The following is a 27,266-nucleotide window of genomic DNA, read 5'->3' as shown; positions in this document are numbered from 1 at the left end:
GACACACAAGCACTTTTCTTTACCACTAGATCCCAGGGAAAACCTTATTCCACTCCTTCAAAACTGGCATAAATATGATAAGGAAAGTACAACAGGAATCCTAAGTATTTCAAGGAGACAGATATAATGGGGAAAACCAAAGCTATCTATAATGTTTATACATTAACAGAACTTCAGTTCAGGCAGAATGTGTAATGACCACAAACAAGATTGTCAGGAATAAGATGAGCACCTGTAAGAAACTGCACACGGATCAATTAGTAGAGAAGCTCATGTGCTGGAATCACAGTTCTGGGATTGTAGATGAAGGGCAACAACTGCCAAAAATTTGTCTGAATTTCTTAGTTTCTAAATAAACATCAAAAGATTCAAATAGATGAATAATAAAACCCAAATCATTAGGCAAGTTCTGTTTGTGAATTGCTCTTGTAAAAAAGAAATTGTTTTCCACATCTTATCTCCTATGTTCTTATTGAAACAGTATCCTCTGAAGAAAAAAAAATATTGTGATGAAATTTCACACCTAAGAAATCTATGACTAGAATACAATTATTCAACTCTACTTACACTATTTTTGCTGTATCTTCACAAAAGTTGATACATGACGTCACCGGCTTTGTGCAATACAATCTACATTTTTTTGCTCTATATGGGATTTGCATAAATGCTTTCACTGCAGCTCGAACACTTAAAAACAAAGCAGAAATAATCTCATTTTACAGGGCAGACTTTATTCTCCAGTGGTGTTTCAAACACATGCTTTCATTATCCTGTATGCAACAACACATTTCTTCTAGAAGTTTGGCTCCTACAGTGAAACTCCCTGGAACCCCTGTTTTATTTATTTATTTATCTAAGACAGGTCCTGTAAGGAGCAATTAATAAACACATTTGCCCTGAATATGAATACACTTCCCATTTAGTAGAGAAACCTCAGAAAGGTTTGCAGTACAGTTTAAAGTCTTTTCATGATATTTAGACCTCATACACTATATATACCATCTGGCGCTGCATATGCCATTTAGCAATTCTTACCTCTGAGTGAGATACCAGGTATGACTAAAATCAGTAAGAAGGAAATTAATAAATATACTAACATGCATCTGTACTCATTTCCCTAAAAAAATAATAAATCTTTGTATAGCTGTCACTAGAGCCTTGATCTATACATAATTACCCCTTATAAATGGTTTGAAGGGAAACTTTAGTAACCAGCAAGACACCACCTATACCAAGCTTTTAAGATCCATATAGTTATCATTTTTATTCCAAGTTATTTCATAATGAAAAAGCAGTGTATCATGTGTTTAATTCTATTAGAACGTATTTTAAACTCATGGCATTATCAAGTTGCTCTCTGATACAGGCACATTCCATTTAAAAATGTTATTTAACTTAAGATTTTAAAATATTTATTCTAAAATATTTTAAATAAGCTTTCTTAATTTTGTTGAATACTACAAAAACACTTGGTAAAGATTCTTGTACATGAAGTTGGATATTTTATTAAAGAAATGAACCTTAAACATGGCTGAAAGCTGGAAGAGATTTTTTAAGACACATTTTAAGATTTTAGAAACATATGGTTTCATAGTGGTTTTATTTATTTATCCCTTAATACGGTATGTTTCAATAATGTTAAATGATAACCATAAATCTCAATCATATTAAACTGACACTATTCCAGTTTGAAGTCTTTAAGGAAAAGAAAAATAGAATAGAATACATCTTTAAAAATTAACAAAACAAAGACTGGTTTGCATCCACATTGACAAGGGCCCATCACATGGCTAGCAGTTTCTTATGGACCCACGCTTCAATTAAACCAAAGCCTTGTGACTATTAAACTAAATAAACACTGATTGCCAACAAAATACATTTCAGTGACATTCTAAACACTTACTCCTTTGTTTTAACAAAAGTGTATTTGGCATAATCCACAAGAAAGCATTCTGTTTGATAATGACCTGCACAGTACATGATTGACTTAATAACTGCTCTACACCAGCATTTCAGTTCTTCACTGAAAACCACACAAATCTGAAAAAGAAAGAACAAGACAACAGGTTCTTGTAAATGGAAGAAACATCACTGTCAGTTTTCTTAGAGGCAAGAAAATGGTGTTTACAATACAGCCCCAATTTACTTTATAAACTGCAAATACTGCAGCTTCCTTAGCGATAAAGCTTACAGACGACATAAACCACGTAGATGTCTTTTTCTACTACAAAGCAATAGTCAAAAAAAAAAACAAAAAAAAACCACTTGGATACTTCACCCCCTAAACCAAAAAAAACAACAAATGATCTCTTTTTATGTACACAACATAGCAATGTCTTCACCTGGCCTTTTTCTAACGTTACTGGCTTTACTTCATCCACATTTTCCCAAGATTTGTCATAGAACTGATTCATTTCTGCATTCAGGTTTTTATACTCTATTTCATCAACTATGTATGACCCACATCCTTTCATAGTAACCCAAAAGCAACTCAGATCTTCAATCTGCTGCAAACACTAGATAAAAAAAAATAATAATAAAAAAAACAAGTAGTATTATCTCCTGCTGAAGTGATAGGGTATTTTCATGAGCATCTGAGCAGTAAACATGAATCTTAAAACCTTCAGCAAGGCCCCTTACATTATAGGAATAGATATTCAGGATAAAGAATGTTAATAGGCATAATACATCTTTCATGTTCAGACAATTAGTTCAATAAAAGACTTTCAAACTTGTAAGTTTCTTTAGTGCTGCAATTAATGACATGCATTCTGAAAGGTAGAAGCATTATTTAAAAAGTTTGTTAAATGAAATATAGTGACTTAAGTGCAGATATATAGATTTTTTACTTCCACAGTATTTTCAGAACATGAAAAAAAAAAAAAAAAAAAGCCAGTGACAGGCTTTTATTCAGTCTCAAAGGGTCTATAAGACAGCCAGTTTCTTTAAAATAGGGCCACAGCTTTCTGTTCAGCCTTTGTAAGCATTTACATACCAGTCTCGCAGCTGATAAGTGTACTCACTATTCTGGGGAAAAAAAATAAAATCCATGATCTCTTGCAGCATTAATTAGAAACCTATTACTACATTCAATTTAAGATTACACAGGATATCTTCCATTTTAGATTTTAGCTGCATCCCTACTAACTTCTTTTGAGAGGAAACCAAGGTAAACACATGGAAAGAATGGGAAAATGTATATAATCTGTCAATAACCCCACCATGTGTAAGAAATGACTGCTGAACAGAAATGAAGGCATAATCTTATTTGTAAATCTGACTTCTATAGTTTTATTGAAATAAACACCAAGCCTTTCAACTTTTAAAAATACCAGCACACCTGTAGTATGAAGACTTCCATATTGCCCAGCTGCTGAGTCTTCTTTGATGCTACTGTAGGAAAGCAACAGATGTGTAACTATTCTAAAGCACATCTAAAAAGTGTACTTCTAAAGCAGGCCTACAGATTTTTGCTACTTGTGTAAGCAGCATTAGCCTAGACAACTGATTTACACGTACAGAAGACTTCTAGCCAGCTTTCTTAATGGGGCTCTATGTTGAATCCCAATGAAGATCCACCATCCATATTTATTCACATACAACCACACCCATCTTCAGCATGCCACAACATACTTGTTCTCCTGTCTCAACCTACTTGCAGCACATAGCCCATTACATTACATCCAAAGGCCAACAAAAATATCTTCAAGACTGGGGCTGCTACAATCTAGCTACTTGACCAAACGGACAGCAAAACCCCCAAAGCTTACATCATTAAAAAAAACAAAACACATAAATCCCAACGTTCACCAATAAGTTCACCAATAAATATAACAGAAATTTTTACTCATTTTTCACAGCACACTTATACTGGAACAGATCTTCTGCGTGCCATTTCAGCACAGCCTTGCACATCACAACACCCCTCATCATGGCAGCACTTAGCCTACCTCTTCGAAGCATTCACACCACAAGTGAGTAGCTAACGAAATATTCCAGAAGACAGAAGTCAAGGCAATGCCCTTCAGCTCGCAGAGGCAGTGCCACACGACCATCACCTGAGCCACTACCACCATCCCCACAGCCATGAGGCCCGAGCACAACCCTCAGCGCACAGCCCGCCCCCCTTAGAAGCCTCCAGAAGCCGCCCGCGAGGCCCAGTGCGCATGCACCGCCTGCAGGTGGCCCCGAGGGAGGCGGTGGCGCCTGGTTGAGGTATAGTGTGGCTAGAGGTGGGAAAAGGCCACGGGTAAGGGTTGGCACGGGGCTGGCCTCGGCTCGCTGAGGGCGGCGGGGTGTCAGTGGGTGTGAGGAGGGAGAGTCCTGCCTTTCTTTGCCTTCCTGCTGCTCCTGCTTCAGGGGGGCTTTCCCAGACCCCGAGTCTGAAGCGCAGTGTATGCCTGAAAGGTCTAAAGGAGGCAGCTGGGGAGCAATGGCACCTGGCACATATCTGGTGTTCTACTAATGATAAAAAAATGCATGCATCCTCTCACAGGCAGCTGTTGGAAGTGTCCCCTGACATCTAGGCCCTTACAAAAGTGTTACTTCATTCTTGTATCAAGCTCTGAGACAAAGTAGCAACATTTTTATTATCATTATTGCTCTCCTACACTCCTATACACTCCATATACTACTATGTTTTTTTCGGCCCTGATTTAGCTTTACTCAAGGTCCCAACTCAAGGGGATGAAACATCGAGCTGGAAAGTAAAGCCCACCTCTTGGGCAGCAGCCCGTATCTGGAGGGGCTCAATATTTTGAAACTACAGCTTTAATGATCAATATTTTTAAGTTAATATTACAAGATATTTACAGTATGTGCATTCTAAAACATATATGTTTCTATTTAATGATTAGCTTCATTTTCTAGGTAAAATAGTATCGTTTAGTTGCCTTTTTTTTTTTTTTTAACTAATCCTTCAAGCTCTTTTTTGGCCTTTTAGCTCCCCCTGCTGGACCATTTTGCTTTTATTAGTGACAAAAAAAGTGACAGCAGCCAATCTGAAGATGGAGAGGCAGAGTATTGACCAAGATGATAGATTTAATATTGAAGTAACTGCTTTTGACACACAAGAGAACTTGTATTATATAGGGCTAGTATAGGAATAAATATTGGAACATGCTGGCTTGTAAAACACTTCCCTAAGAATCCAACCTATATTTAGGTTGCTGAATCATTTATTTCCTCAAAATATTTTCTTAGTAGCCACCTTCTGCCACAGAACAAAACAAAAACAACAAGGTACAGACCAATAAATAATGATCAAGATAGCTCTCCAGCAACTATGATCATAAGCATGCTTCTCCCTTTTATATTCATAGTACTACTGTGGCCAGTGTTCATGTCCAAAAGCTAAAAATCATGTAAGATAGTATACAGGATACTTTATTTGCTTCCTCCACTTTCCGTTTTTCTAATTTTCCTGTCTTCTTCATGTTCAGAAGAATCAGCCAGACTATTGTGAAGGAGATATTAAGCATAATATACTACTTCATAGAACCCATACATAGCAGATGTATAGAAGTTTCAGCAAGGGTCTGCAACCAAGAACCATCTGAGCATGTTTGGAATGAACAGAATAAATAGGTACGTATTTTTCCAACAGAAATGAATGCTACAAAACAATTCAACTTAGTGAAAATATTACAGATGATTTTATTTGAATTAAATTACAGAACAGAAGTTGAAACATAACTTTCAGAACAGCTTTACTGGATAATTTTGTCATCATTCCTTCTTACTCTTCCAGATAAAGAAAATACCACATCACAGCTCCATATACTCCACTTATTGCACCACCCACAAAATAAAAAGACCAAAAAAATAAAGTAGCAGTCCTTTCTCTTAAGTCTTTAAATCTCAAAGATAATGTTAGGTAAAAAATTTAAGAAGCAAAATGTGGAATACTGAATTGTGGAATTAGGCGTTTCCAAGGCAGTATTTTATTTTCTTTAGTTGGTGGCATCTTTTTGGAGCTGAATAATTCATTTGTTCTTTTTAAATTCCGGTCAACTTGAAGGTAAAAAAAATGTCATGAATGAAAGTATCACAACTATCTTTGAAAACTGTAAAGTTTTTAATAAGTTACCATTAATAGCAACAATTTAGCTTTATCAAATATAAATATTCTTTGTAATAAGTGAATGTTAGCTAACATCTATATATACACATATACATTGGTTTTCAATTAAAATAAGATAGACTGGAATATTTTAACAGAAACAGAATGAATTTCATTCATTTCTAGACACGGATTACAGTTGCCAAACAGGTAACTTTAGGAAGCATAGTAAAAGAATTTTTGAACTCAAAACATACTTGTTCTGAACATAAGATGTACTTTAATTTTCAGTGAGAAAAGAACCTGTGTGACCCAACAGAACGGCACTACAGCATATTCCATTATTACTATGTAGGTAGAATAAGATGCTAATTGTTCAGTATAATCACTGCCAAATCACTTTAAAGTTTATTCAATTAATTAAGTTGATAGTTGTGTTTAATTTTCAGTAGCTTCTTTACACCATACCTGACACAACTTTGAAGTTTCAAAGACTCAAAGATTGAAGTACACACAAATCTCAAACCCACAACCATATGAAATGCTGTGGCAGGGCAATGGAATATTTAAGTCTCTTGTCCTAACTACCTTGCAACTGTTAATAAGGATGAGAAACACAGTGAATATGTATGTAGTTAAATATATTCTAGCTTAAAACCAAAAATATTATAATCTACTATTGTAGTCTGAATAATCGGTGTTTATCATCAATGGATTCATATGTTTATATTTTACCTGAATATTAACATAGACAGCAAGACTGTTTATGTTTTTTATTACTATCCTGTGAAATGTACTACCCTCTTTCATGAGATCTTCAACCTTCTTATCTGTTGACATGACTATTTTTGTTTCCCCTGTATAATCTGGATCTTCTGGGTATAATTCATCTCCTGTTAAAAAAAAAAAAAAGATAAGCAAACCCAACTTTTACATATATAATGCCTACCTTATTTTTCAGCCTTTGATTGAGTGACTCTATCAGTTTTTAAAATATTTATTCCCACTGAGTTTCATGTCTTGATAGATTTGACAATATGAAAGTAAATTGCCTCCAAACATCTTAGTATTTAAAGATACAGCAACACATTTCTAAAGTGTCTGTCAAACACACAGTCCACACATTCAGTGCTCTTGCTAATACTAACATGATGTCTTGTCAGGTAGGAATTTATATATATATATATATATATATATATATATATATATGATTGTATAATAGATGGAGAACAAGACAAAGATTTTTCTGAATGTACAAAGGCAGGGTACAGAAGGAGAAATGTCAGAATTTGTTCATAAATCAACACATTAATGTCAACCATATGAAACAAAGAAATTACGAGCAAGAACAGAAATAACTATGCTGCCCAGGTGGTCCAGTAGCTTGTCTCTGACGGTAGCTGTTACCAACTGTATCAGAGGAAGAAAAAATGTAGGAAAAGAATGCAGTAACTTGACTTCTAATAGTTTTTCCTAACAGTTACAGAATAGTTTATGTCACGTGGCTTGAGTATGTATCAATTCCCAAGTTTTTATATACTTAAAAGAACCTTTATCTGTTTTCTTACCTGGTAATAGCTGAATTAAGCCATCTGAAGCAGTTAACATTATAGGCATCCAACATTCACATCCCTCTAGGGCTCGATCAGAGCTGAACTTGTGTAATTCATGAAGGGAAGAAAAGTTGCACAGCCTACACAATTCATAGAACTGAGGGGGAGCAAGCAATATTTCTCGAGATTTAAAGAGTTCAATGGCTTCTGGAGGTGATGACCACTGTAAGAGGAAAGTAAGCATTGAAATACTAGTTTCATAAGCAGATAGCAATTATCAGTAACTTTAAAAGATGTTTGCAAGGAAGTCTTTACAGAAAAAGAGCGTGAAACAGTCTAAGTTATCTGAACACAGTAAGAGCCATGCATAAACTATACTAGAACATAACCAAGACGAAATTCAAAAAGTTTTTATAAAACACAATGAAAGCAATTTGTAAAAATTACATTTTTCCTATAAGAATAAATAACGTTTAATTTTAAATGCAGGCATGCAAAATTTGGAGATTACAAGTCTGGTTACTGGGACTTGACTAAGTCTACTGAAATCAACAGAAAACCCTAAGCTCAATGTGAATTCAATCAACAGAGGTTGCTATGGCTTCTTCAAGGATTAATTAAAATTACCAGTGCTTCCAGTGCACGTTGTTTTTAGAGCATGAATACTCAGCTGTTCCTGCTTAATAAACATGGGGTTTATAAACTATTAATCTTCATCTCATATGATGACTCTGATAATTTAAATATGTGCAAAAACATTTGCAGTACATTTCTGCCATTATTAACAAAAAATTATACCATGAACTCTTCTAAAGATAAGATCTCAGGTGCTTTCAAATTTATATAGCAAGATCTGATAGAAACATAGAAACATTAGTAATACCAAAAACATTAGGTAAGGCTTTATGGAAGTTTCAGGTTTCTCTTTTAACTTACCTTCGTACTTTTTAGAATTTTTTAAAAATGTGAAGACCCAAATGTACCTGACTCTGAGCTGTCTTTTACTTCATGAGCAGTCTTTACTCTTTTACCCCATTAAAAAAAATAAGTCAGAAATAATATAGCTCTGAAACCAGTTTTAATAATACAGCATATTTTAACAAGTTTGTATGTTACTTAAAGTATTCCAACTAACTCTACAAAAAACAAAATTAGGAGCTTTTGCAGCCTTGAAACACAGCACATACCACTTGGATCTCTCTAGGCCTACTGAGTATTAACTGTATGGTATCAGCACTCTGTTGATATTGCACAAATGAATGCGTAGCGAGTGATTTAGAGGTCATCTGTCTTCAAAAACTCAGTAATTCAAGGCGTAAATGTTCTGATATGAAACACTTTGAAAAAAACAAAACAAAACAAGACAGCTTCATGTAAAGGAAATTCATGTGAAATGTCCCTCAAGAAACTAATCCTCGTCTGTCAGCACGTTTGATTAAAGGGGGCAATCGCAGTTGCTAATGGAAGTAGGAATGCAAGCGGGATAGGACTGTCAGAAGAGTGAGACACTTCTTTTCCTCACGCCTTAAGGGAACCCTGTCAGGAGGGGGGGGAGGCTAGACCTTTGGACCATCTGATAACCTTTTCACCTGCCCTGTACTGGAAGCGAGCACAGCGGCTGGCCTGCGCCCCAGGGGGACCCCTACCGCTGCAGCGCCCGGGGAGGCGGCGCAGCGCTCTCACCAGGCAGGCCGTCACCTCCCGCTCGTCCTCGGAGGCGTGGGGTGGCCGCTCGTCCAGGCAGCACAGGTAGAACGCCGTGTCGTAGCGGCGGCCGCCGGGGCCGGCCCTGCCGACCGGTGTGAGCCAGTTGCTCCACTCGTGCAGCGCCCAGATGTTGGGCACGCAGCCCAGGTGCCGGCAGAGCTGCAGGAAGCAGCCCGCGTCCTCCCGCACCCGGCGCCGCCACTCGCCCAGCTCGGCGGCCGGCAGCAGCCTCTCCGCGGGCAGCGGCCGGGCCCCGCCGCCCTCCCCCGGCCCGCTCCCGGGCACCAGCAGCAGGATTCCCGCCTCCTCGAAAGTCTCCCGGATGGCGCAGATACGGAAGGCGACTTCCCCGGGCAGCGGCGAGCCCAGCTGCAGCCGGTCGGTGGCGAAGATCGGCGCCCGGCTGCTGCCCGCAGGCGGCGGCTTCACGGAGCCCAGCCCGCAGAGCGGCGAGGCGGGCAGCAGACCCAACCAGGCCGCCGAGAAGTCCGCCGCCTCCACCACGCCGCCCGGAAAGACGTGTGCGCCGGGCGCGAAGCCGCTGCGGGAGCTCCGCTGCAGCAGCAGCACCTCGTAGTCGCAGGGACCGAGCGCGGAGCGCCCCGGCCGCGCCGCCGTGCCCGCCGGCAGCAGCAGCGTGGCAGCCTCCCGCCAGTGCCGCAGCCGCGGGTTCATCGCGGGGCCGGCGGAGAGCGGGAGCCGGAGGCGGCGGCTGGGGCGCTGAGGCGCCGCCTGGGCGCCCGGAGGAGCCGCTGCAAAGCGCGGAGAGGGGACGGGGACGGGCTGAGGGCAGGGCGGGCGGCAGCAGAAACACCCCGCCCCGGGTCCTAACCTGCGGGGCCGTATCACAGGGCACAAGCTGAGAGTAATGTCGAAGGGCTTCAGGTGTGCGGCTGATGGCGGCCGCTGGCAATTTATTTGGGAAAGTAAGGGTTGGGGCACTTTTCAGTTCACAGTTATTCCACTCTTCCACTTCATACACCGAGTGTGACGAGAACCTGTTGAATCTTTACCGTGGACCCCAAGTGTGACAAGAAATTGTTGACTCTGCTGATTCAGTATAACCAGCTGATTATACTAAAACTGGGGCAGAACACCAGCTGTGATACAGCCAGACAGCATTCAAGTCTGACCTCCGTCTCTCCTTTACTTCGTCATGACCAAATGTACATGCAAAAACTATCTTGTAATTGTGGCCTCTTTTTTCATACTTACTTAACCAGTGTTGCTCATCGCTGATTACAATCGTAGACAATGGAAGTGTGAGGTCCACTGCTGTTCCTATTTCCTATTGGAAGGCATTTTGAACCCAAAATCATGGAGTTTGCCTTGCATTTGCTCGTATTTTGCACTTATAGTCTATTTTATTGAGTTAAATATGCATCTTGTTAGGAATGTGCTTTGTCTAAAAGCTGCTTTAATGGTGAAATATTAATAAACTACTGAGGTTTTCCAAGATTTAATGTCCGATGAGCTTGACTGCTGATCAAAAAGATTTAAGGTCCATTATGTCAGACAATTACCACATAAAGGCATTTTAAGTAGAAAGTAGTCTTGTACCAATAACGAACAGCATCACTTTAAAATCAGCTGTGTGATATATGGAGTAATAATTCGTGTCAAGAAGATGGTTGATGTTAATAAAGAAGGGGGAGATGTGGGAGTGTGGCCATGGGGGTCGACAAGCCCCATAGTTGGTGATAACATCAGACTCTTGACGATGAGGCCATCAGGAATGTAAAGAGTTTAGAAGGAACAAAGAAGGGTGATTCAGGAGACGTCCTGCCGTCTTGGGTTGCTGTACTTGCTGGGTGTTTGCTGGTTGCTGGGCAAAGTTGTTTGACTAATGAAGAGTGAGTGGGAAAGTACTGCTGTGGGGCGAATAGTATAAGAAGGGAGCCTGTCCTCAATATGGGATGCAACACGATATGATGAAGTTCTGTCATCAATAAAGTAGTAGCAGTTACTGATCCTAAAAGAACCCTGGTGTCCGTGTGGTCATTACGCCACAAATGGCACCCGAACAGGGACCTGAAGAAAACGAACAGGGACATGAAAAAAACAAACAGGGACATAAACAACAGGAACAGGGACAAGCTAACAGAACAGGGACCAGGACAGGAACAGGGACATTGATCGCCTAATGAAGATAGGTTCGGCCAAACTCAGCAAACCGCTCAAAGAAGCTCATATAGAAAGTCGCTGGAAATAGGCGCACAGGAGCTGGAAGGAAGCTCAAGCTGAGAGAAGCGGACCCGCACACACAACCGCCCCTCGCTGGCCGAAGGTAAGCAGTTGCGCATTACGGGGAATCATACGTCCTTAGAAACAAAGACTGTCCTGGTAACCTTACAGCTTATTCCCTTTATTAACAATCAGACAGTTTATGATCCTGAAACATGGGACCAAATTGAGGTCAAGGTGTGGGACTCTGCTACTAAAAATGACAAGGTTGCAGTGGGATTGCTCGGCACCTGGCGAGCAATCTCTGAGGCCTTAAAGAGCCATGTGCGACCACAATTAGAAACGTGTGGTTTGCCAGATACTGAGGGACCTGCGGGCTTGTCCACCGATCCTTCTGCTCCACCATCGGCCCCGCCGCCGCTACTGCCATCGCAGGCCTTTGCTGTTACGCCCCGTGGTGACCTGGATGTTCTTTTGATCCAGGCCCTATAGGCCCTGAAAAGGAGCCAGATCTCTTTCCCTTCGATCCGGGAGGAATAGGATACATAAGGCCCGAAGGCCGAGTTGCTTAACAACTTAAAGCGAGACATACTGTTCCCACGACTAGCCCTGGAACTCTCCGGTGTTTGTAATCAAGAAAAGGAATGGAAACTGGAGACTGTTATATGATCTGAGAAAAATTCATGAAGTCATGGAAGATATGGGAGCACTTCAACCAGGATTACCAACTCCAACTATGCTCCCCAGTTATGGACATTAATAGTAATAGACTTAAAGGATTGTTTGTTAAACACTTGCCAGAATTCGGAAAACTTTGCCATGTTTATGTTTCAATTGATACCTTTTCTGATTGTACATATATATAGGCGTACTCTGGTTTCTTAAGAATATGTAAAAGCAATGTTCTATGTATTTAGAAAGTTTGACGTGTGTGTGCGCGTGTTGGTAGAGCATAGACTCCCTGCGCACCCAGCGCTGTTTACTTGCCTTTTATAAATATTACTAAATTCAGATTGAGTTGTATCTTCATTTATAACAGCTGTAATACCACCACATAAACAAATCTGTCTTGCTATGGCAAAAATGTGATGTATAATATCTCTAGAAGAGTATTTCATAACATCTAGGAAAATCTGATACTAGAGAATAGTGATTATGTTGTTTAGTTTCTATACAGGATATTTTTTATCTTTTCTTTTTTTGTTTTAAGCCCAGAGCAGTCTAAAATCTTGCCAGCACTCGTATGTCAAGCAGGCTCCAGCTTCACTGCTATACAGCAATAAATTTGGCAGATCTACTTTCATAGGCATTCTTGTATGGAGGGGTAAATGTAGTTTGTGGCTGGCATACACACTGCTGTTTGCACCCTCAAACACATATAAAATACAAGGATTGCAGCAGAGAAATAGTTGTGTGGTTATAGCATTATTTATGGCTGTTGTGAGCACCTGGAGCAGTCCTTTGGGACCAGACAGCCAAGTGCAAGTGCGAGTTAAGACACATGGATTATTCTCCACTCCAGTTGCTGCATTTTTCCAGACAGTCCTGGGGTGTGTAAGGTACCTCTTCCCCCTAAGCAGGGTGACATCCCCTTCCTAAGGGTCAGCATATTCACCCTATAGATGGCAATTTTTAATCTTCCTTTCAGTACTGTCTTAGAAGAAGTAGTTCAATGTTTTTTCATGACAAAGTTGAAACTATCTCAAGCAAAGTTCCAGAAGTACATGAGCATATGAGTCTTTAATTGACACAGTTATCAGGACTGGGTGTGGCAGGAAGTTCTGAGGATGAACCAACTGACGCTCAGAAACTCCTTGAACAAAAGTCTAGGGTGCAAAGGGATGTTTTGTCCCCTCCCAGTTTCCTACTAAGAAAGGCAAAACCGAAGCGCTGTGAATGTGCATCCATCTCCTCTCTCAAAGCTATATTTAGCTTGCTGGAGAAAGCTCAAAGGAGTATGGAAAATGTCCTAAAGCCAAACTAGATTTAAGGTTATCTATGAGGCATGTTTCTTTTCATCTCCAACTTGGACGACTTCTTTCTTCAACATATTCTGTTGAAATGCAGAGCTCATCTCAACTGTACTTAGAAAAATACTCTATTATCAGGAATGCCAGTCCTAAAATGAGGATACTAGTTTATGCCACTGCTGGAGTAAAAGCATTCCAGCACAGGGGCATTCTGTGTTCAGCTGGGCTTTCCTGCATTATGGGCAGTATGTAGGCAGGGAATACAGGAGACTTTTAGATTGTTTAAGCTCATGTAATAGATTGAATAGGTGGACTTACCAAATAATATAAAAAAAAAATAAAGAATTCATTGTACACTTTTCCAAGTTTTGTCCAAAACATGAATAAATATCAAATCTAGAAGATGCAGGTTTGTAATTATAGCACCATTATAAAGTTTATAGCTACCTTCAGACAAAACAATTTCCAACAAAACAAAACAGATCAGAAAACTAGGGTACAGATAGTATTAACAATTGGAAATGTTTTACTTCCAACAGATGCTTAATGGATTACATCTCTTGTGAAAACTGAAATTATGGTTCTAATTCTGCAGCCTTTAATTACGTGAGTAGTCTTTGCACATGTAATTTTTGATGAGTAGTGATGGCACGTATAAGTAATGATTCAGACCACTCCCTCTAAGACCTAGAACTCCAGTGCATATTTATATATAAAGTTACACATGCAGTTAGCATATTAGATTAAGTTGCGAAGAGAGTATCATGTTTGGTGTGTCAGGTACTCCTCAGTCACTTTATATGTTATAAATAGTTAAATATTTTCTTTTGTCTTTTCTCATTTCCATCTTTCTCGCTCTTTCCACCCCCAAGGATTATGCTGTATATATATGGCTTCTTCAAGATTGTACAAAGGAATTGCATTTGAATTTTTAAATAATTATTTTTTCTTAAGACAATTATACATGACTGTATGATGTCATGCACTATTCTTATTAAAAACAAAACAACAAAACAAAAACAACAACATGATTTTCAAAGTCATGTTTTAGGCTCTGTAATTCCTTAATGATGACACATCAATGAGTTTGACTGTACATATTCTTTGAACGTTTGTGTGCAAGAGACAGACTTGCCTGATCATACACTTCATTGAAGTTTTTAACACATCGTGAAAAACTGACCAAAATAAGTTCCAAGGAGGTGAAAGGCACAGCTCATGCGTTTATTCTGTGATTGTGACTTCCCTTACCATGCACTTGAATTTGAACTAGCTTTTAGAGGATTTGTTTGTATAATTTGGTGGAGATGTTATTAGTAGTATGATGAACAATGTTATGTAATAATAGTATAAATAAAACACACTATTCAATCAAAAACAAACAAACAAACAAAACCAAACAGCACTGTAGAGGCTCAGGAAGCAGATTTTCTGACAGAATTACTAGAACAGAACAACATAACTGCTTTTCCTAACTAGCCTCTGCAGTTCACAGAATTTCAGAAATGCCGTAATTTTATTTATATTTGCCTACATGGCTTCTAGTCACACAGTTTCCAGCATGCAATGTTTGTCCATGGCTATATATAGGAGATTGCAGAGGAGACTTCACATTGGTTAAATGCCATGTGACTTTTCACCTTCTTAAAGGTTTAATCAGTGATAGCTGATTAAGTCGCATTTCCAACTGCATCACAACACTGCAACAGCTAGCTGCCAGAATGGATGGCAGAATCCAGCCTTCTGCGACCACTTTATCCCAATAGTGTGAAACAGAGAGAAAAGGGGCTGTCTTTGGACTGGAACTGATATCAACTTGTATCACAAGGAGTCAAAATACTGTAATCAAAATATTTTTACTCTTATTCTGTATTGAGTTAATCAGAGAACAGGTAGCCAGTTCCAGTTAGAGATACTACATTTTCTTGGTCTCACTAGATTTAAGACAATGCCTTCTTATAGAGAGGCCATAGCTTAATATTTTGATGCAGTTATGTCCTATTTAACAAAAAGCATACTTCGCTAACATAAGATGAAGACACTATTTGCATACATCCATCTTTTTTCATTACCTTGTCCTTCCCTCAACACATATGGATAATTTTATACGAGAAAGACACTCTTTTCTATTCCCACTTTTACTGTATGCTTACATATGCATACAGCATATGCAGCAAATGCTGCTCACGTGTAGACTACTATTTTGTCCAGATTCCTTCCTGCATTAAAAGACTTACATAATCGCATTGAGAGAGAGCACTTAGAGATCTATAATCCACTGGTCTTCCAGAATGACTTTTTACATAATGAAAATCTGTGAAGGGTAAATATGTTTACTAGGAGTTCCATTAGCACTTAAATATAATGTATTTCTGGAAAATATACATAAACAACAGCAACCTTATATAAGATGAAGAGGAAAGCCCATAATCAGTCCTTTCAGACTGCAAACAAAAAAATAAGCATGTGTTTAATTTTAAATCCAAAAGCTAATGACATCAACCAGTTTACTCAGTTTTTAAATAACTACATTCACATAAAAAAAAACATGCTTATGTGAAGAATTTTGAAACTAATTTTATTTCATGTTCATAAAGCTGTTAAGTTTAAAGCGACATTCCGTTGAGGCAACATGAGGACTGACACTTTAATTTTGGTTCTGTGTTCACTTTGTTAGCAAATTAAAAAACTGTGTGCAATTTTCTTAGATTGATAGACTGGGAGTCCTGGAATAAAATCACACATTGCTGCATTTAACAGACTCAGTTCAGATAGTTTGATATGACTGTTATCTTTGTTGCTATCAATACCACAGGACCAAATTTCACACTCCTTCAACTGTGTATATCTTCTGTTAAAGCAAATGCAAGCTTTGCTGGATGAATGAGGATAGAGTTTGGATCCTAATACAAGAACCTCTGTTAGTCTAGCCTAGTATGTTCTCTAGTTTTCAGTTTCCAAAGCCAACTTGCTTTTACTCAACAATACTGAGCAGGCAGTGCTGAAGACAACATCATGCCTGTTATCCTGAATGTTGGTGTACCTGTTTCTTACGACAGAGATTTTTTGACTTTCAAATGTCCGATTTCCCTGCCGTATAAATTAAGATATATTAATATATTCATCTGCGGGTGTGTGAAAAGGGTGTGTTTATTTAAAGAAAACTTTAACGTGAGGACTTTCTGCATTAGTTTGATCCCTTTGGTTGAAATAGGAACTTTTTCTTTAGAAGAATGAATTGAAAAGCTGTGTCAATATTTCAGTTTTTGTTTGGTTTTAATTACTGCTGCAAGCCAACCAATAAGCTACAAGAACGTACTTTATTTTAAGTTAAATAGTGACAGTAACAAGTTTTATTCAAAGTGTAAAAAATACCACCCATGCACAGGCAAAAAAAAAAAAAAGAAATTCAAGTCAGCAATAAGATTTTAGTATATAGCAAAGTTAACAAATGTATCCTATAAATAAGGACAAAAGAACCAAAGTGGAATAAGATTCGAATTAAGCAACCAGCATCTTCTTTTGTAGTGAAAACGCAGTATCATTCTCGTTCACTGTTCAGCATCAGAGTATCTGTATTCTCATCATGCTATCTAAATATAGAATATTTTGAAGTTTGACTTCACATTATTCACTTACAAAAACAGCATTTCTAGTCTCCTTCCAGTTGTATTCCAGTGGGGAAAAATCTAAGGCTGTGAATCTAGCACATTTCTTTATTTTTTAATTTAAAAGAAACATAAGTATCTTTGAGCAGTGGTGGCTTCATATTATTTTGATTTTGTGTGCTCTAGTGCCTGAACCCTGTCACATTGAACGTACACTTGTATCAAGTGGGTTTTTTTTTAATAGTAGATTAATAGCAGGAATGCTATCCACTTAGATTGTGCCAATCCTCTGTTACAATTCTACTTCATCTTTTAATTTCACATAGCTGAAATATGAGATAATACATATTTTTAGGAACAAATTCATGATGAATAAATCCACAGTCAGCTTTGTCTTAAGATTTGAAAATACAATATTTTTCCAAGGTTCAATCCTTTAAATATTAATCGTGTGCATACTCAAATGAAGTACAACTTAGATAATTATAAGCTACTTATATGAAGTCTTTGGGTCCTGTATTATTCAAAATCCTCCCCACCCCAAAAAGCCATGGACTGAAAATTTACAACTTCTGAACTCACTGAGTCTTGCTTTTGAAGATGAGATTACCTAGTCTTAAAAACAACTCTATAAAAATAGCCATTTTTAAACAGTATATCCACTTTAGGATACCAAAATACAAGATAATGGATGCTGTAGATGTTACCATTTACTTATCCACCAGAAACTAGACTTGCATTACTTGGATTTTCGGAAATGTCGTTAAATGATCTGATTCCAAAAGGAACATGAACTTTTCAAGAAGTGCAGAATAAAGTCCAACTTCTGATCCACCTGCATGTAAACTAAGTAACAGGAGAGTGCAAAGAGTGAAAATACGCATGAATCCTTAGTGACTAGTGGTGGCAGTCAAAATTTGTACATTCTCCTGCAGCTTTTGCTCTATTTTCCATAAACATGTTTACTCAATATTATTGTGAAGGAGATCTTGACATTTAAATCAACAGACAGACTAAACCAGTAGCACTGATAGAAACAGACTTGCCTAGTAAGAGTGATGCTGGGGATCTCTAAGAACAACCTAAGTTAGCTATTTACAAGACACATCCTATGCAGTGAGTGAAATACATAAGAAAAAAATGTGGAGTTTTACAAAACCATGGATTTCCACAAGAACAGGGTCTAGACTGGATCAATGTGCAAAACTCACATTATCCTTCAAAGTAATGATAGTCATTAGCCTTTAATTCAGGCCTCTGTTTCACATTCTTTTTCCTCACCTGCAAATGGCTAGATTCAAATTTGTTACTCGCCTTTTCTCCCCATATCCAGTTCTCTTAAGTTCTAAAGAATCAACTGGTGCAGTTTTTAAAATTGGTTAGTTCTCAACTCAAAAAGATCAGCTGTTCACAAGTGTTGACAACATAATTTTATTTAACAAACCTACAGATTATTGTCTAGTAACATCACCAGACATCTGATTGTTACTTTTTGATAATGTGTCCATAATAATCAGTGCGGCAGAGTAATTACTTATTAAAGCCCCCACGTCATCAGGTCCTTTTATTTGCCTGTGGAGTCTGGAATGGACAGTGTGTATTTACAGGAACAGAACAAATCTCCTTAGGTTACATAATAAAGGAACGTAACACATGGGTCTTTTTTCAAGACAATAATAGAGCTTCTCTGCAAAGTTAGTGTCCCCCCAGTTCTACATTTCATCACTGACAATTTTTAGGTTAGCATTGGAAGAGTTTTCTGCTGCTCTTGCATTTATCCTCCAAAACTGTAGTGCATGAAATTGGACCAGTTATGGGTCCAATCCTATAGACTTCCTCTTTCCCACACGATTAATCAGACATGAATGAAATATGAAACCAAGACTTTTTGTTTTAGCTTTGTCTGTATTTCTGCAAAGAACTCAGAGGTTTTGTGGAAATGTGACTGTACATATAAAGGGAAAAATCCCTTCCCATCAATGTAAGAGAGAATCTCTTTTGGGACAATTAGAAAGGTCTGCCTTAACTCTACATCATTTTTGTTTGCCAGACTACTTTCAAAAATTATTGCATCTGTTGTGGGTGGATTCACTGCTTCTGTCCTCATAGTTAACTGTGATGTTCAGACAGTTTCCTTCTACAGAAAGAATCTGAACCAGTGGCAAGAATCAGCCTTTCTGCAGGGGAAGATAAAATCATGATAAACATGGAATAGAACCACGAGGCTTGCTAGTATTTTTCCAAACATGCAACTCTGCCTTTTTCCTCTCTGGATGTGGAAAGCCATTAGTCATTAGTGTGCGCTGTGCCAACCCACGTAACTGGGTTCTGTACAATGCAGTCTAAATCTACCATCAGTATTTGCTGAACATTGCTTGTTTTCTCAGTCCTCCTTCTCCCCTTTCCCTAATCATTAACTTATCTAGAATAGACACTTACATTCTTTTATTGGGGTTTTCATCCTTCCCCTTTCCTCCACTGAAATAATATCTTGTGTATTTGATGAAAAAAATCTCAGTGCATTCTATTCACTTTGTTAGCCTCCAAATTTGTGTTACTCCCAAATACTGTAAACAGTGAGCAGCAGCAAACAGCAGAGCCTATTCGAGAACAAAAAATACAGGCTTCTGAGAATCATGATCTATTAATAGCAGACAAATCCCTGTTACAGCCAGTAGTGTTAATACCCTGATACTTCATAGTTAACTGTTACAAGTCCAACAAACGAACACATCCTATTTGCAGGCTGATTTACATCTGTTTTCTTCAAAAAGCACGCAGAAATAAACTGTGCATTTTAGGATTTTGAGAGGCAAAAGTTTTGCTTTACTTTTTCAAGTGCTAGGTTTCAATTCTCAGCTCACCCGGGCGACCCGTTTTGAGAAGAAACGTGAGGCATGAAGCGCTTCACGGGCAGCCATGGGGGCTGCTTTTCAGAGCCCGCACCAGCCTAAGAGAGTTTTACCACACACACTGCCAGGACAATGGCGATAATGAGGACAGCGGAGAAAATAATCCCAGCTAGAACTTTGCTGATATCGCAGAAGGATTTATTTTCCTCCACAGAGATCATGCCAATAGAAGATGCGCCCATGCTGATGGTGGATTTGAGTTCAGCCCCAGGGTCTTGCTTAGCCTCTACCGTCCACTGGGGGACATTGACCTTCATTTCCATCTCGTACATCATTTCTCCTACCTGGTTGATTTCGTTTTCTAGGTCTTTCAAATCCACCACGTCTATATTGTGCTCAGCCTCGTATTTCATGTTCTGGATGCTCATCGCCCTGGCGGCCACGCCAGAGGTTCCCCCGCTCATGCCCGTCTGGATCAGGTGCTTTTTGGGGACATTCAGCGGGAACTCGTGGCCCAGTTCCAGGGCTCTCCTCATGTCGATCTCCAGGATCTCTAGACACGTGGAGAAAATCACCCATAGCCTCTCGAACTCGGCTTTGTCCTCCTTACTTACGCTTTTGTCCTTCAGGACCGCGGTCAGCTTGTTCCTGTTGGCCACCGCCAGCTCCTGGGCTTTCTGCCGGGTTTTCTTGAGCTCTTCGCGCAGGTTCTGCGAGTCCGAGGTGCCGCCGATGGTCAGCACCATGTGCCGGTAGCAGGCGGTCACCTTACTGAGCGCGTCCAGCAGCGCCTTGCACTCTTCCTTCACCATGGCTCCGCCGTCCTCAGCCGCTGCCGGGACCGGGACCGGGCAGCTGCCGGAGCCCGGCACTACCAGGCATGACGAGGGGCGGCTCCGGGTCGGGCGGGCGCTCGACACCCTCTCACCCTCCTCTGGGTCCCCTTGCGGCTTCTCAGGCGCCTCCAGGAGCCGGGGGAGCGGGCAGCATCCCTCCCTGCCCGCTACCGCCGGCGTGCGGCGGGACCGGGCTGCCTCATCCCGCCTCAGAAAAGAAAAGCCAAAGCTCCGGAGGACGACCGGCGGCTGTCCCGTCACATGGCGCCGCGCAGGGAACGCCCGCAGCCCGCCGGGCCCGGCCCTATAAGCCCTCGCAGACTCCGCCTCTGCAGGCTCTGACCCCACGGCCGCCCGCCCGCCCGCCCGCTTCCTCGCTCGCTCCCCGCCGCCGCCCGGCCGTTGGCTTCGTGCGGCGCCGCCGCGCCGGGCCCGGCCCGCCCTGGATCTCGGTAGGGCTCGGCTGAGGCGCGCAGCGGCCGGGGGAGGGGGGCGGCCGGCAGCGGTGGCGCTCCGAGGCTGGGTTGTTGGTGAGGTGGCCCCGCCGCTCCAGGAGCGGCCTGCGAGTCGCCCTGCGGCCGGGGGGCGCGGCGGCCTCCGCCGCGGCCTGCTCCGGGGCCGGAGCCTCTTCCCTCAGGAAGGAGAGGCGGTGGCGGAGCGCTGTGCCCGTGCCCCAGGGCCCCAGTGGGTGACCACGGTCCTCCCGCCGCCCCCAGGCTCACAGGGTGCTGCTGAAGTGGGGTTAACCCCGGTGCGGGCGGTGGTTGTGTGCTATGTGCGCTCCCCGGTTCCTGCCCCGCTTCGTGGTGCGCGCTTTGGGTATGCCCAAGTGTCTCAGGTGCTTGGGGAAAAGGGTTTGTGTTCTTTTTTAAGAAGGCCGATAGGAAGTGTGAGTATGCAGTCCAGAACGGCTGTGGATAGCTGGAGTCAAATAATCGTATGTCAGAAGGGGCAGAAAACACTGAAGTTTCTTACCAGTGAATGATACTTCACAGACTGCCCTTGCACATATGTTGAAATTGTTACCACAAAGAGCAGTGAGCTCTTGACTTGTGTGTTTATCGTACATCTGAGCCTTCTAGAAAAACAGATAAAACTCTGTTGAGCACTGCAGAGCAGACAAAGTTATGTTGTCTTTATTACCTATGATGTGCTTTTGCCAAAGCAGACTTCTGGAGAAATTACTTGTCATAACATGTGCTACTACATGTGCCTTGATGTTTGTGGCTAAGAGAGTGGTTTTCTGATGTGATAGTAACTTAAAAGATGTGAGAACATATTTCCACAAGAAGGGGGAGTGTGACCTGCTCCCTTATCGTGCTGCTGCCACGGTGTGGTGCGTGCTGTAGGCAAGATAGTTGGCTCTGGGGAGCAGGCTCCAGACAAACCAGCTTTCAGGTGCTGAGCCTGGTCTGGAGAGTCTGTCCAGACTGCGCTCCCTCTTCTGGATCTCAGTAGCTTTGGAAGTCAGTCGCTTGCTCCACTGACTTTTTGTTCTGCCTTAATTTTGTACCTAGTTACAAGTCAGGTAGCTTCTGCTGCAGGCTTAGCCACTTGTGGAAGAAGCTACCTTTTAACTTCCATGGCAGGCTGCCAAGTTACTACAGAGTGTGCTGAGCAACTCTCTGCCAACTTGTGCGTTGATAGTCAAAAAGTGATGAATCAATAATGTCTGGCTCCTTGCTGGAATGAAGAAACACAAGATAATTTTGACCTTGTAAGTGAGGTCTTGTAATTGCTTAATTATTGTCAAGTGGAAGAAGGATTAGCTCTAGCTTTGAATCTGGAGTCCTGTGTGATTTGTGTTAAATTTAGTCCTAACTAAAGAATGCATTTGTGTGTGTAGTAGCTGCATTCAAAGTCTGCTACACCTCACTGAACCTGCTATTCGTTGTGGCACACAAGGATCTTGGAGCTCAGTTTCTTTGAAAGTATCTGAGAAGGAGAGGGGATATTATTTCAGCCACATGTGACTACTTAGAATTGCTGGCACCTTTGGGTTTTATCTGTATCAGATAATGCCTCAATACATCTTTAGGAGTATTAGGTGGGAAGAAAGAGACTGTTCTTTAGATCAGTTCTAAATTAAGTGCAGCTGTATGCATTTATCCAGTTCAGGTAGATTGTGGAAACTCCTAAAATTCAAGTTGTAGTTCATCAGGCGTGATGTTAAGAAAATCTAGACCTTGCTACCACTTTGATACAATGTGCTGACTAGCTGAAGTATTGTCCTGGAAAAACTATTAGGAGCAGCATAATGAGTAGGAACAGAAATGTATTTGCTGGTTCTGTGGAAAGGCTTCCTTGCAGCAGACGATGATGACCATATTCTTCCTATTCCAGTACTCTTAAATATTTGCGAAGTCTTCTGTGGTGCATCTTGAACACTACTACTTGTTTAATCCTATATCGTCACTGTAATAGACTTAAGCAGTATTTTAGGTAAATACAAGTCTGTTTTGTTTAAATGGCTCATAAACTTTGTCTGATGGTGTTTTTGGAATAAGCTCACAAACTGAATTCAGTTGTGCTGTGGTATGAGAAAGTTGAAAGCGAAAGCCATTGTGAGATGAGGAAAGAAAATAAGAATTGGATACAGTGAAAATGAATCTGGCTGTGTGTCTGATAACACTATGCAGTTTCCTTCAGCTTTCCTTTGACTTGTTTTCTTTTAAGCATTTTGCCAGTAAAGTGTCTAGTAATGGTCTGTTTTTTTTCCCTAAGCTTCTAGCAGTGATGAGGTAAGACTAGTGCCGGCCTGCAGCAACTTGGTTTTCCTATTGAGAAGTGCACAAAATTGATTAAATTAATTAAATATGAACAGTATATGATATGCTGTCAGCAGTGGCGGTCTGTAATTCTGCAGTCAAGAAAGAGCATAAACTTCTGTGCTCCACATCCCTGTATGTTCAGTGTTCAGGCCCCAGTATGCAGGCTGGGGAAGTCTACCCCTGTCTTGCCTCAGGAACTAAAGGATCAAAATAACTGGTCTAAGTAAAATACTTCTTATCCTCATATTTCATCTCAGCTTGCATCTGTGTGGTCCATCCAGGTGTCCCCCAGATAAATGTGTGTGCTGATACCTCTGCAAGCCTGAGGAGGTAAATATATTTCACTAATACTCGGAAGAAGCATCCATATTTGATAATGTTTTGGGAACTTTGTACCTTTTGTTAATGTTTTTCATGTAAACATATTCGTTTTAATGTTTGTGTCTCACCGGTCAGCATTTTCTGCATTCTTTTTCCACAGCTTGTTTGTGAATAGCTCGGGCTTCCCTATTTGAGACTTAAATGCAGCTTTAGTAATGATAAGCCAGAGAATGGATATGGGTGGTGGACTTGTAGCTATTCTAGTATATTTTTAAACCTGCCAGAATTAAGAATTGAGAATCTGGACTATACTGTTGTGGAGAATGCAGCTTGTTCCTTAATACTTGACTAACACTGAGAAAGATGATCTCCAAAGTCAGGGTAGGTGGCTGGTTAAAAGCTTGCCTGTTGAAGGATGAGGTGCTCATAAAACAGGTTCCCTGGAGGAAAGAAATAGGTGACTTAAGAGTCAAGTCCATGTGTTCTTTGGCCTCGAGTCTGAGGCAAATAAGGTTTCCACATCAAGCTATAGTGCAAATACACTGTTAAAATTGAAAGGATGAACTTTTTTTTTTTAAAGAATGAGCTCTGTTTTAGGTTACAGGAGGGGGATTCATAATGAAAAGCAGCGTGAAGAACTGAAAGAAACCTGCTTGCATGGTGCTGCCCTGCTGCTGATGGATGCTGTAGTGTTGTGGGAGGCCTGTGTGAGAGCGTGGGGGCGGCCGTAGCAGAAGTGGTAGGGGAGATGGAGCTGCTAGACCCTAAAAAGGGAAGTGGTGTCTGCATGGGGAGGGGTGGGCAGAGACGAAAATAAAATAAAGAGCTGGTGCTGGGAACTGGAGATGTTTTACCTTTCACTTGAAGAAAAATGTGACTGCAGGGGAGATGCTGAGAGAAAGGAGCACCTTCCTGGAATAACATTGTCCCCTCCTTCCCAGAACCTGCTGCATCACTGTCACGCTCAGTCTGGCATAACAAAACTTAGTTTTTCCCTGGTTTTTAGGAAGCTTTAAACTGACTGCAAATTCACCGTTCAATAGTCTGATAATTCAGAGGTGGTATTCTGACTTACCTCACTTTCACAGAAATCTCTATAAGCTGCAGCTGAACGTAAAGGGGTAGAAGTAGGTTGTTTCCCCTCTAACTGGCCCTGGTAGTGAGCTGGGTGCATCAGGACATGTCTTAGAGCTGTATTTCGTAAGATGCTCAGTGTTCATCCCTTAGGGGAGGGAGTGGGCTTTCTTGTGTGTCTGGAAACTGAAAAGATCTTTTGTTTTTCTTCCTTGATGTGAATGCTGATTTGAGGTCTCAAAGTCCAGACTGTAACCTTTGCCTTCAAGTAGGGTAAATCTGAGGAGTAACACTGCAGGTAAAACAGTAGCTAAAATGGTAACTAGTGTTTTATTTGGACTGAGACTAGTTAAATTCCATGGTTAAATTCCTGTCTGCTTGCAGAGTGCTTTAAGATGTTCCTGCTAACAAAAGGTGCTTTTAAAGTTTTTTGGGGAAAAGCAATTCTGTTAAAAAGAAAAAGTAATTTAGAACTGGGCAACAATTGCTTCCTCTGGGTTTCTTTCTACAGAGCTCTGGGGCTTGCTAATGTGGTAAATAAATACGAACTTTATCAGAGGTGTCTCTGTATAATGATTAGCTACTCTGAGCTGAACATCTCGTAGTTGAATAATAAATTATTGCTTGTTCTGATTTTTTTCATTCTTTTGAACCTTTCAGTGAATGGTATTCTAGTTATTGGTTTATTCTATAGTTGTTACTGCTGTAGAGCCTGCAAGCCAAGATGGAATCGATGTCAGTGTGTGAAATGAACAAGCCAAACACAGCCTTGTGCTGTTCAACACCGAATCTGAAGTGTTTCTATACAGAATCCTTGATTGTGTTAAAGGTATTTTCTCTGTAGTGTGTTTTAGGTCCTTAATGGTATAGCAGAACATTCAGAAGATGTACTTAAGAACTGAGTAAATAGTCATATATAACTTGTAGGATGTGGATGTGATGTAGCTGTCAAGTAAATGCAGTGACATCTACATTAATGACTATTTATTTCAAAATGCTTCTTAAAAGGATCTGAAGACTGATAGGTCTGTAAATGTACCTGACTTGAGCATCTCTAAAGGAAAAATCATCAGTGAGAAAATAAGCTTTCATAGTTAAGTCTTGCTCATTGCTTTCAGTACCAAAGGTTGTAAGACTTTGTTTCCAGTCTTTTGGGAAAAAGTGACATACTTGGATTCCATGGTGTATAGCACAAAGAATAGCTAAAGTTAAAAACAACAACAAACAAATAAACAAAATCAACATACATGTCATTAGAATTATCAGTCTATTCTTAACCTATAAAGGATTTGGCTGTTCTAAGGTTATGCTTTTTTTAGAGAGTAACGTAATGCCCAATAGATTCTCTGATCAGCTAGCTTCTATTCTTCTAGCACTTTGAGGGTTTTTTTTTGTGTTTACAGGCATGAAGCCTCACATTTAAGTGATTCCATTTAAACATTCTGAGATTAGTACTTGTGTATTGCTTTACAGCTCAGCATGATAGAATTTAAGAAACTTAGTGTGTATGGCTTCTGACAATTTTTAATGGACTTTCACTTAAGCATTAAACAGTTCTGATAATGTATATATGGTTTTGTGCTTTTTTCTGCCCTCTTAATGTTAGTAAGTCTAAAGCTGTCCAAGGTGCAGCTAGAGGAATAAGTCCACCACCTGCCACTTCAGTGAAATTAGATTGAAGTTGGATGTTGTGTTCTGCCAACAAATTCTCAATGGAGTGTTCTAATGCATTCCTAGAATTACTGCAATGCATTAGCTGGTATTTTCAGATGCACTTAACTTTTGAGGTGGAAAGAAATTGACTTAATCTCAAAAATGCTTGAGCCAAAATTTGGGGAATCTAATGTATTCTTCTGATTCTGTGGACTTAATCCATTGAAGTGTAGCATAAAGGACTTGACTTTGCTCTAATTACTTATATTGTACACAGCCTATACATCCCCATTTCTGCCTCTCCATCAGGAATGCTGTGGATAGGTGAAGAGGAGGTCGAGGTGAATATAGCAACTTAACTGTTCAAGCTAATGAGCACTTTATCTTTCCTTTTGCATACCCACACTATAATCATATAATATAGCCATCCACTAATGTAGCACTGAGCAGATGAAGCACTAAGAGAGGGATATTCAGAAGTGATTCTTAAATCAGTACTTGTTTATTTACCGGTAGTTACTTGCTGCTGTGTGCAGCTTCACATGTTCAGCTAGTAGTTGAGTCTTCAAAGTCTGCCTCTGCTCAAGCTGAGTGACAAACGCTTGGATGAACTAAGAGATAAGCTCCTTTATTGGGGTTATAGCATGCTGATGGCATCTTAATTGCATTACTGTAG

General features: G+C 40.4%; 3 protein-coding genes and 1 long non-coding RNA gene across 9 annotated transcripts in view; 1 reads left to right on the top strand and 3 right to left on the bottom strand.

Annotated features, from left to right (window-relative positions):
- Positions 1-417: 417 nt before the first annotated feature.
- LOC121076734 lies at positions 418-4,574 on the bottom strand. 2 transcript variants are annotated; one of them, XR_005823688.1, is made up of 3 exons: positions 3,341-4,574; positions 1,904-2,040; positions 418-687 (listed from the first exon to the last, which is right to left on the bottom strand). It is a non-coding gene; the product is annotated as an uncharacterized LOC121076734 (long non-coding RNA). The 2 variants fall into 2 exon arrangements; XR_005823687.1 differs by lacking the exon at positions 3,341-4,574 and adding an exon at positions 2,343-2,380.
- A 1,057-nt stretch (positions 4,575-5,631) lies between these two features.
- NUDT19 (nudix hydrolase 19) lies at positions 5,632-10,685 on the bottom strand. Of its 2 annotated transcripts, none has more exons than XM_040571309.1 (3): positions 9,196-10,685; positions 7,630-7,837; positions 5,632-6,954 (listed from the first exon to the last, which is right to left on the bottom strand). In XM_040571309.1, exons 1-3 carry the CDS (start codon positions 9,994-9,996, stop codon positions 6,728-6,730), a joined length of 1,236 nt encoding a protein of 411 aa, XP_040427243.1. In that variant the 5' UTR covers positions 9,997-10,685; the 3' UTR covers positions 5,632-6,727. The 2 variants fall into 2 exon arrangements, with proteins under 2 accessions (XP_040427243.1, XP_040427244.1); XM_040571310.1 differs by having other exon boundaries at positions 9,298-10,673.
- Positions 10,686-16,776: 6,091 nt separating this feature from the next.
- Positions 16,777-21,046, bottom strand: LOC121076619 (regulator of G protein signaling 9 binding protein). The gene has a single exon (XM_040571090.1). It carries the CDS (start codon positions 20,745-20,747, stop codon positions 20,034-20,036), a length of 714 nt encoding a protein of 237 aa, XP_040427024.1. The 5' UTR covers positions 20,748-21,046; the 3' UTR covers positions 16,777-20,033.
- An 85-nt stretch (positions 21,047-21,131) lies between these two features.
- The window catches only part of ANKRD27 (ankyrin repeat domain 27), a 44,604-nt gene continuing 38,469 nt past the window's right edge, over positions 21,132-27,266 (top strand). The window contains exon 1 of one of the 4 annotated variants that reach the window (XM_040571089.1): positions 21,132-21,223. The gene's annotated coding sequence lies outside the window, so the exon portion shown is untranslated. Of the gene's footprint in view, positions 21,224-22,867; positions 23,214-25,065; positions 25,236-27,266 lie in introns of those variants that run through there. The other 3 variants (XM_040571086.1, XM_040571087.1, XM_040571088.1) reach the window with 3 other exon arrangements.

This window comes from Cygnus olor, chromosome 12 (assembly GCF_009769625.2).
Source record: "Cygnus olor isolate bCygOlo1 chromosome 12, bCygOlo1.pri.v2, whole genome shotgun sequence".
NCBI lineage: Eukaryota > Metazoa > Chordata > Aves > Anseriformes > Anatidae > Cygnus > Cygnus olor.
The sequence above is the reverse complement of the archived record's forward strand: the minus strand, read 5'-3'. Positions and strand labels throughout refer to the sequence as shown.

Excerpts from the sequence above, each read along its gene's own strand:
- NUDT19 (XM_040571309.1), bottom strand. The coding sequence starts at position 9,996 with ATGAACCCGCGGCTGCGGCACTGGCGGGAGGCTGCCACGCTGCTGCTG. Across the intron at positions 7,838-9,195 it reads AGTACAGGGCAGGTGAAAAG|TGGTCATCACCTCCAGAAGC; the intron begins GTTATCAGATGG and ends TTCCTCTTACAG. Across the intron at positions 6,955-7,629 it reads CTTAATTCAGCTATTACCAG|GAGATGAATTATACCCAGAA; the intron begins GTAAGAAAACAG and ends TTTTTTTAACAG.
- LOC121076619 (XM_040571090.1), bottom strand. The coding sequence starts at position 20,747 with ATGGTGAAGGAAGAGTGCAAGGCGCTGCTGGACGCGCTCAGTAAGGTG.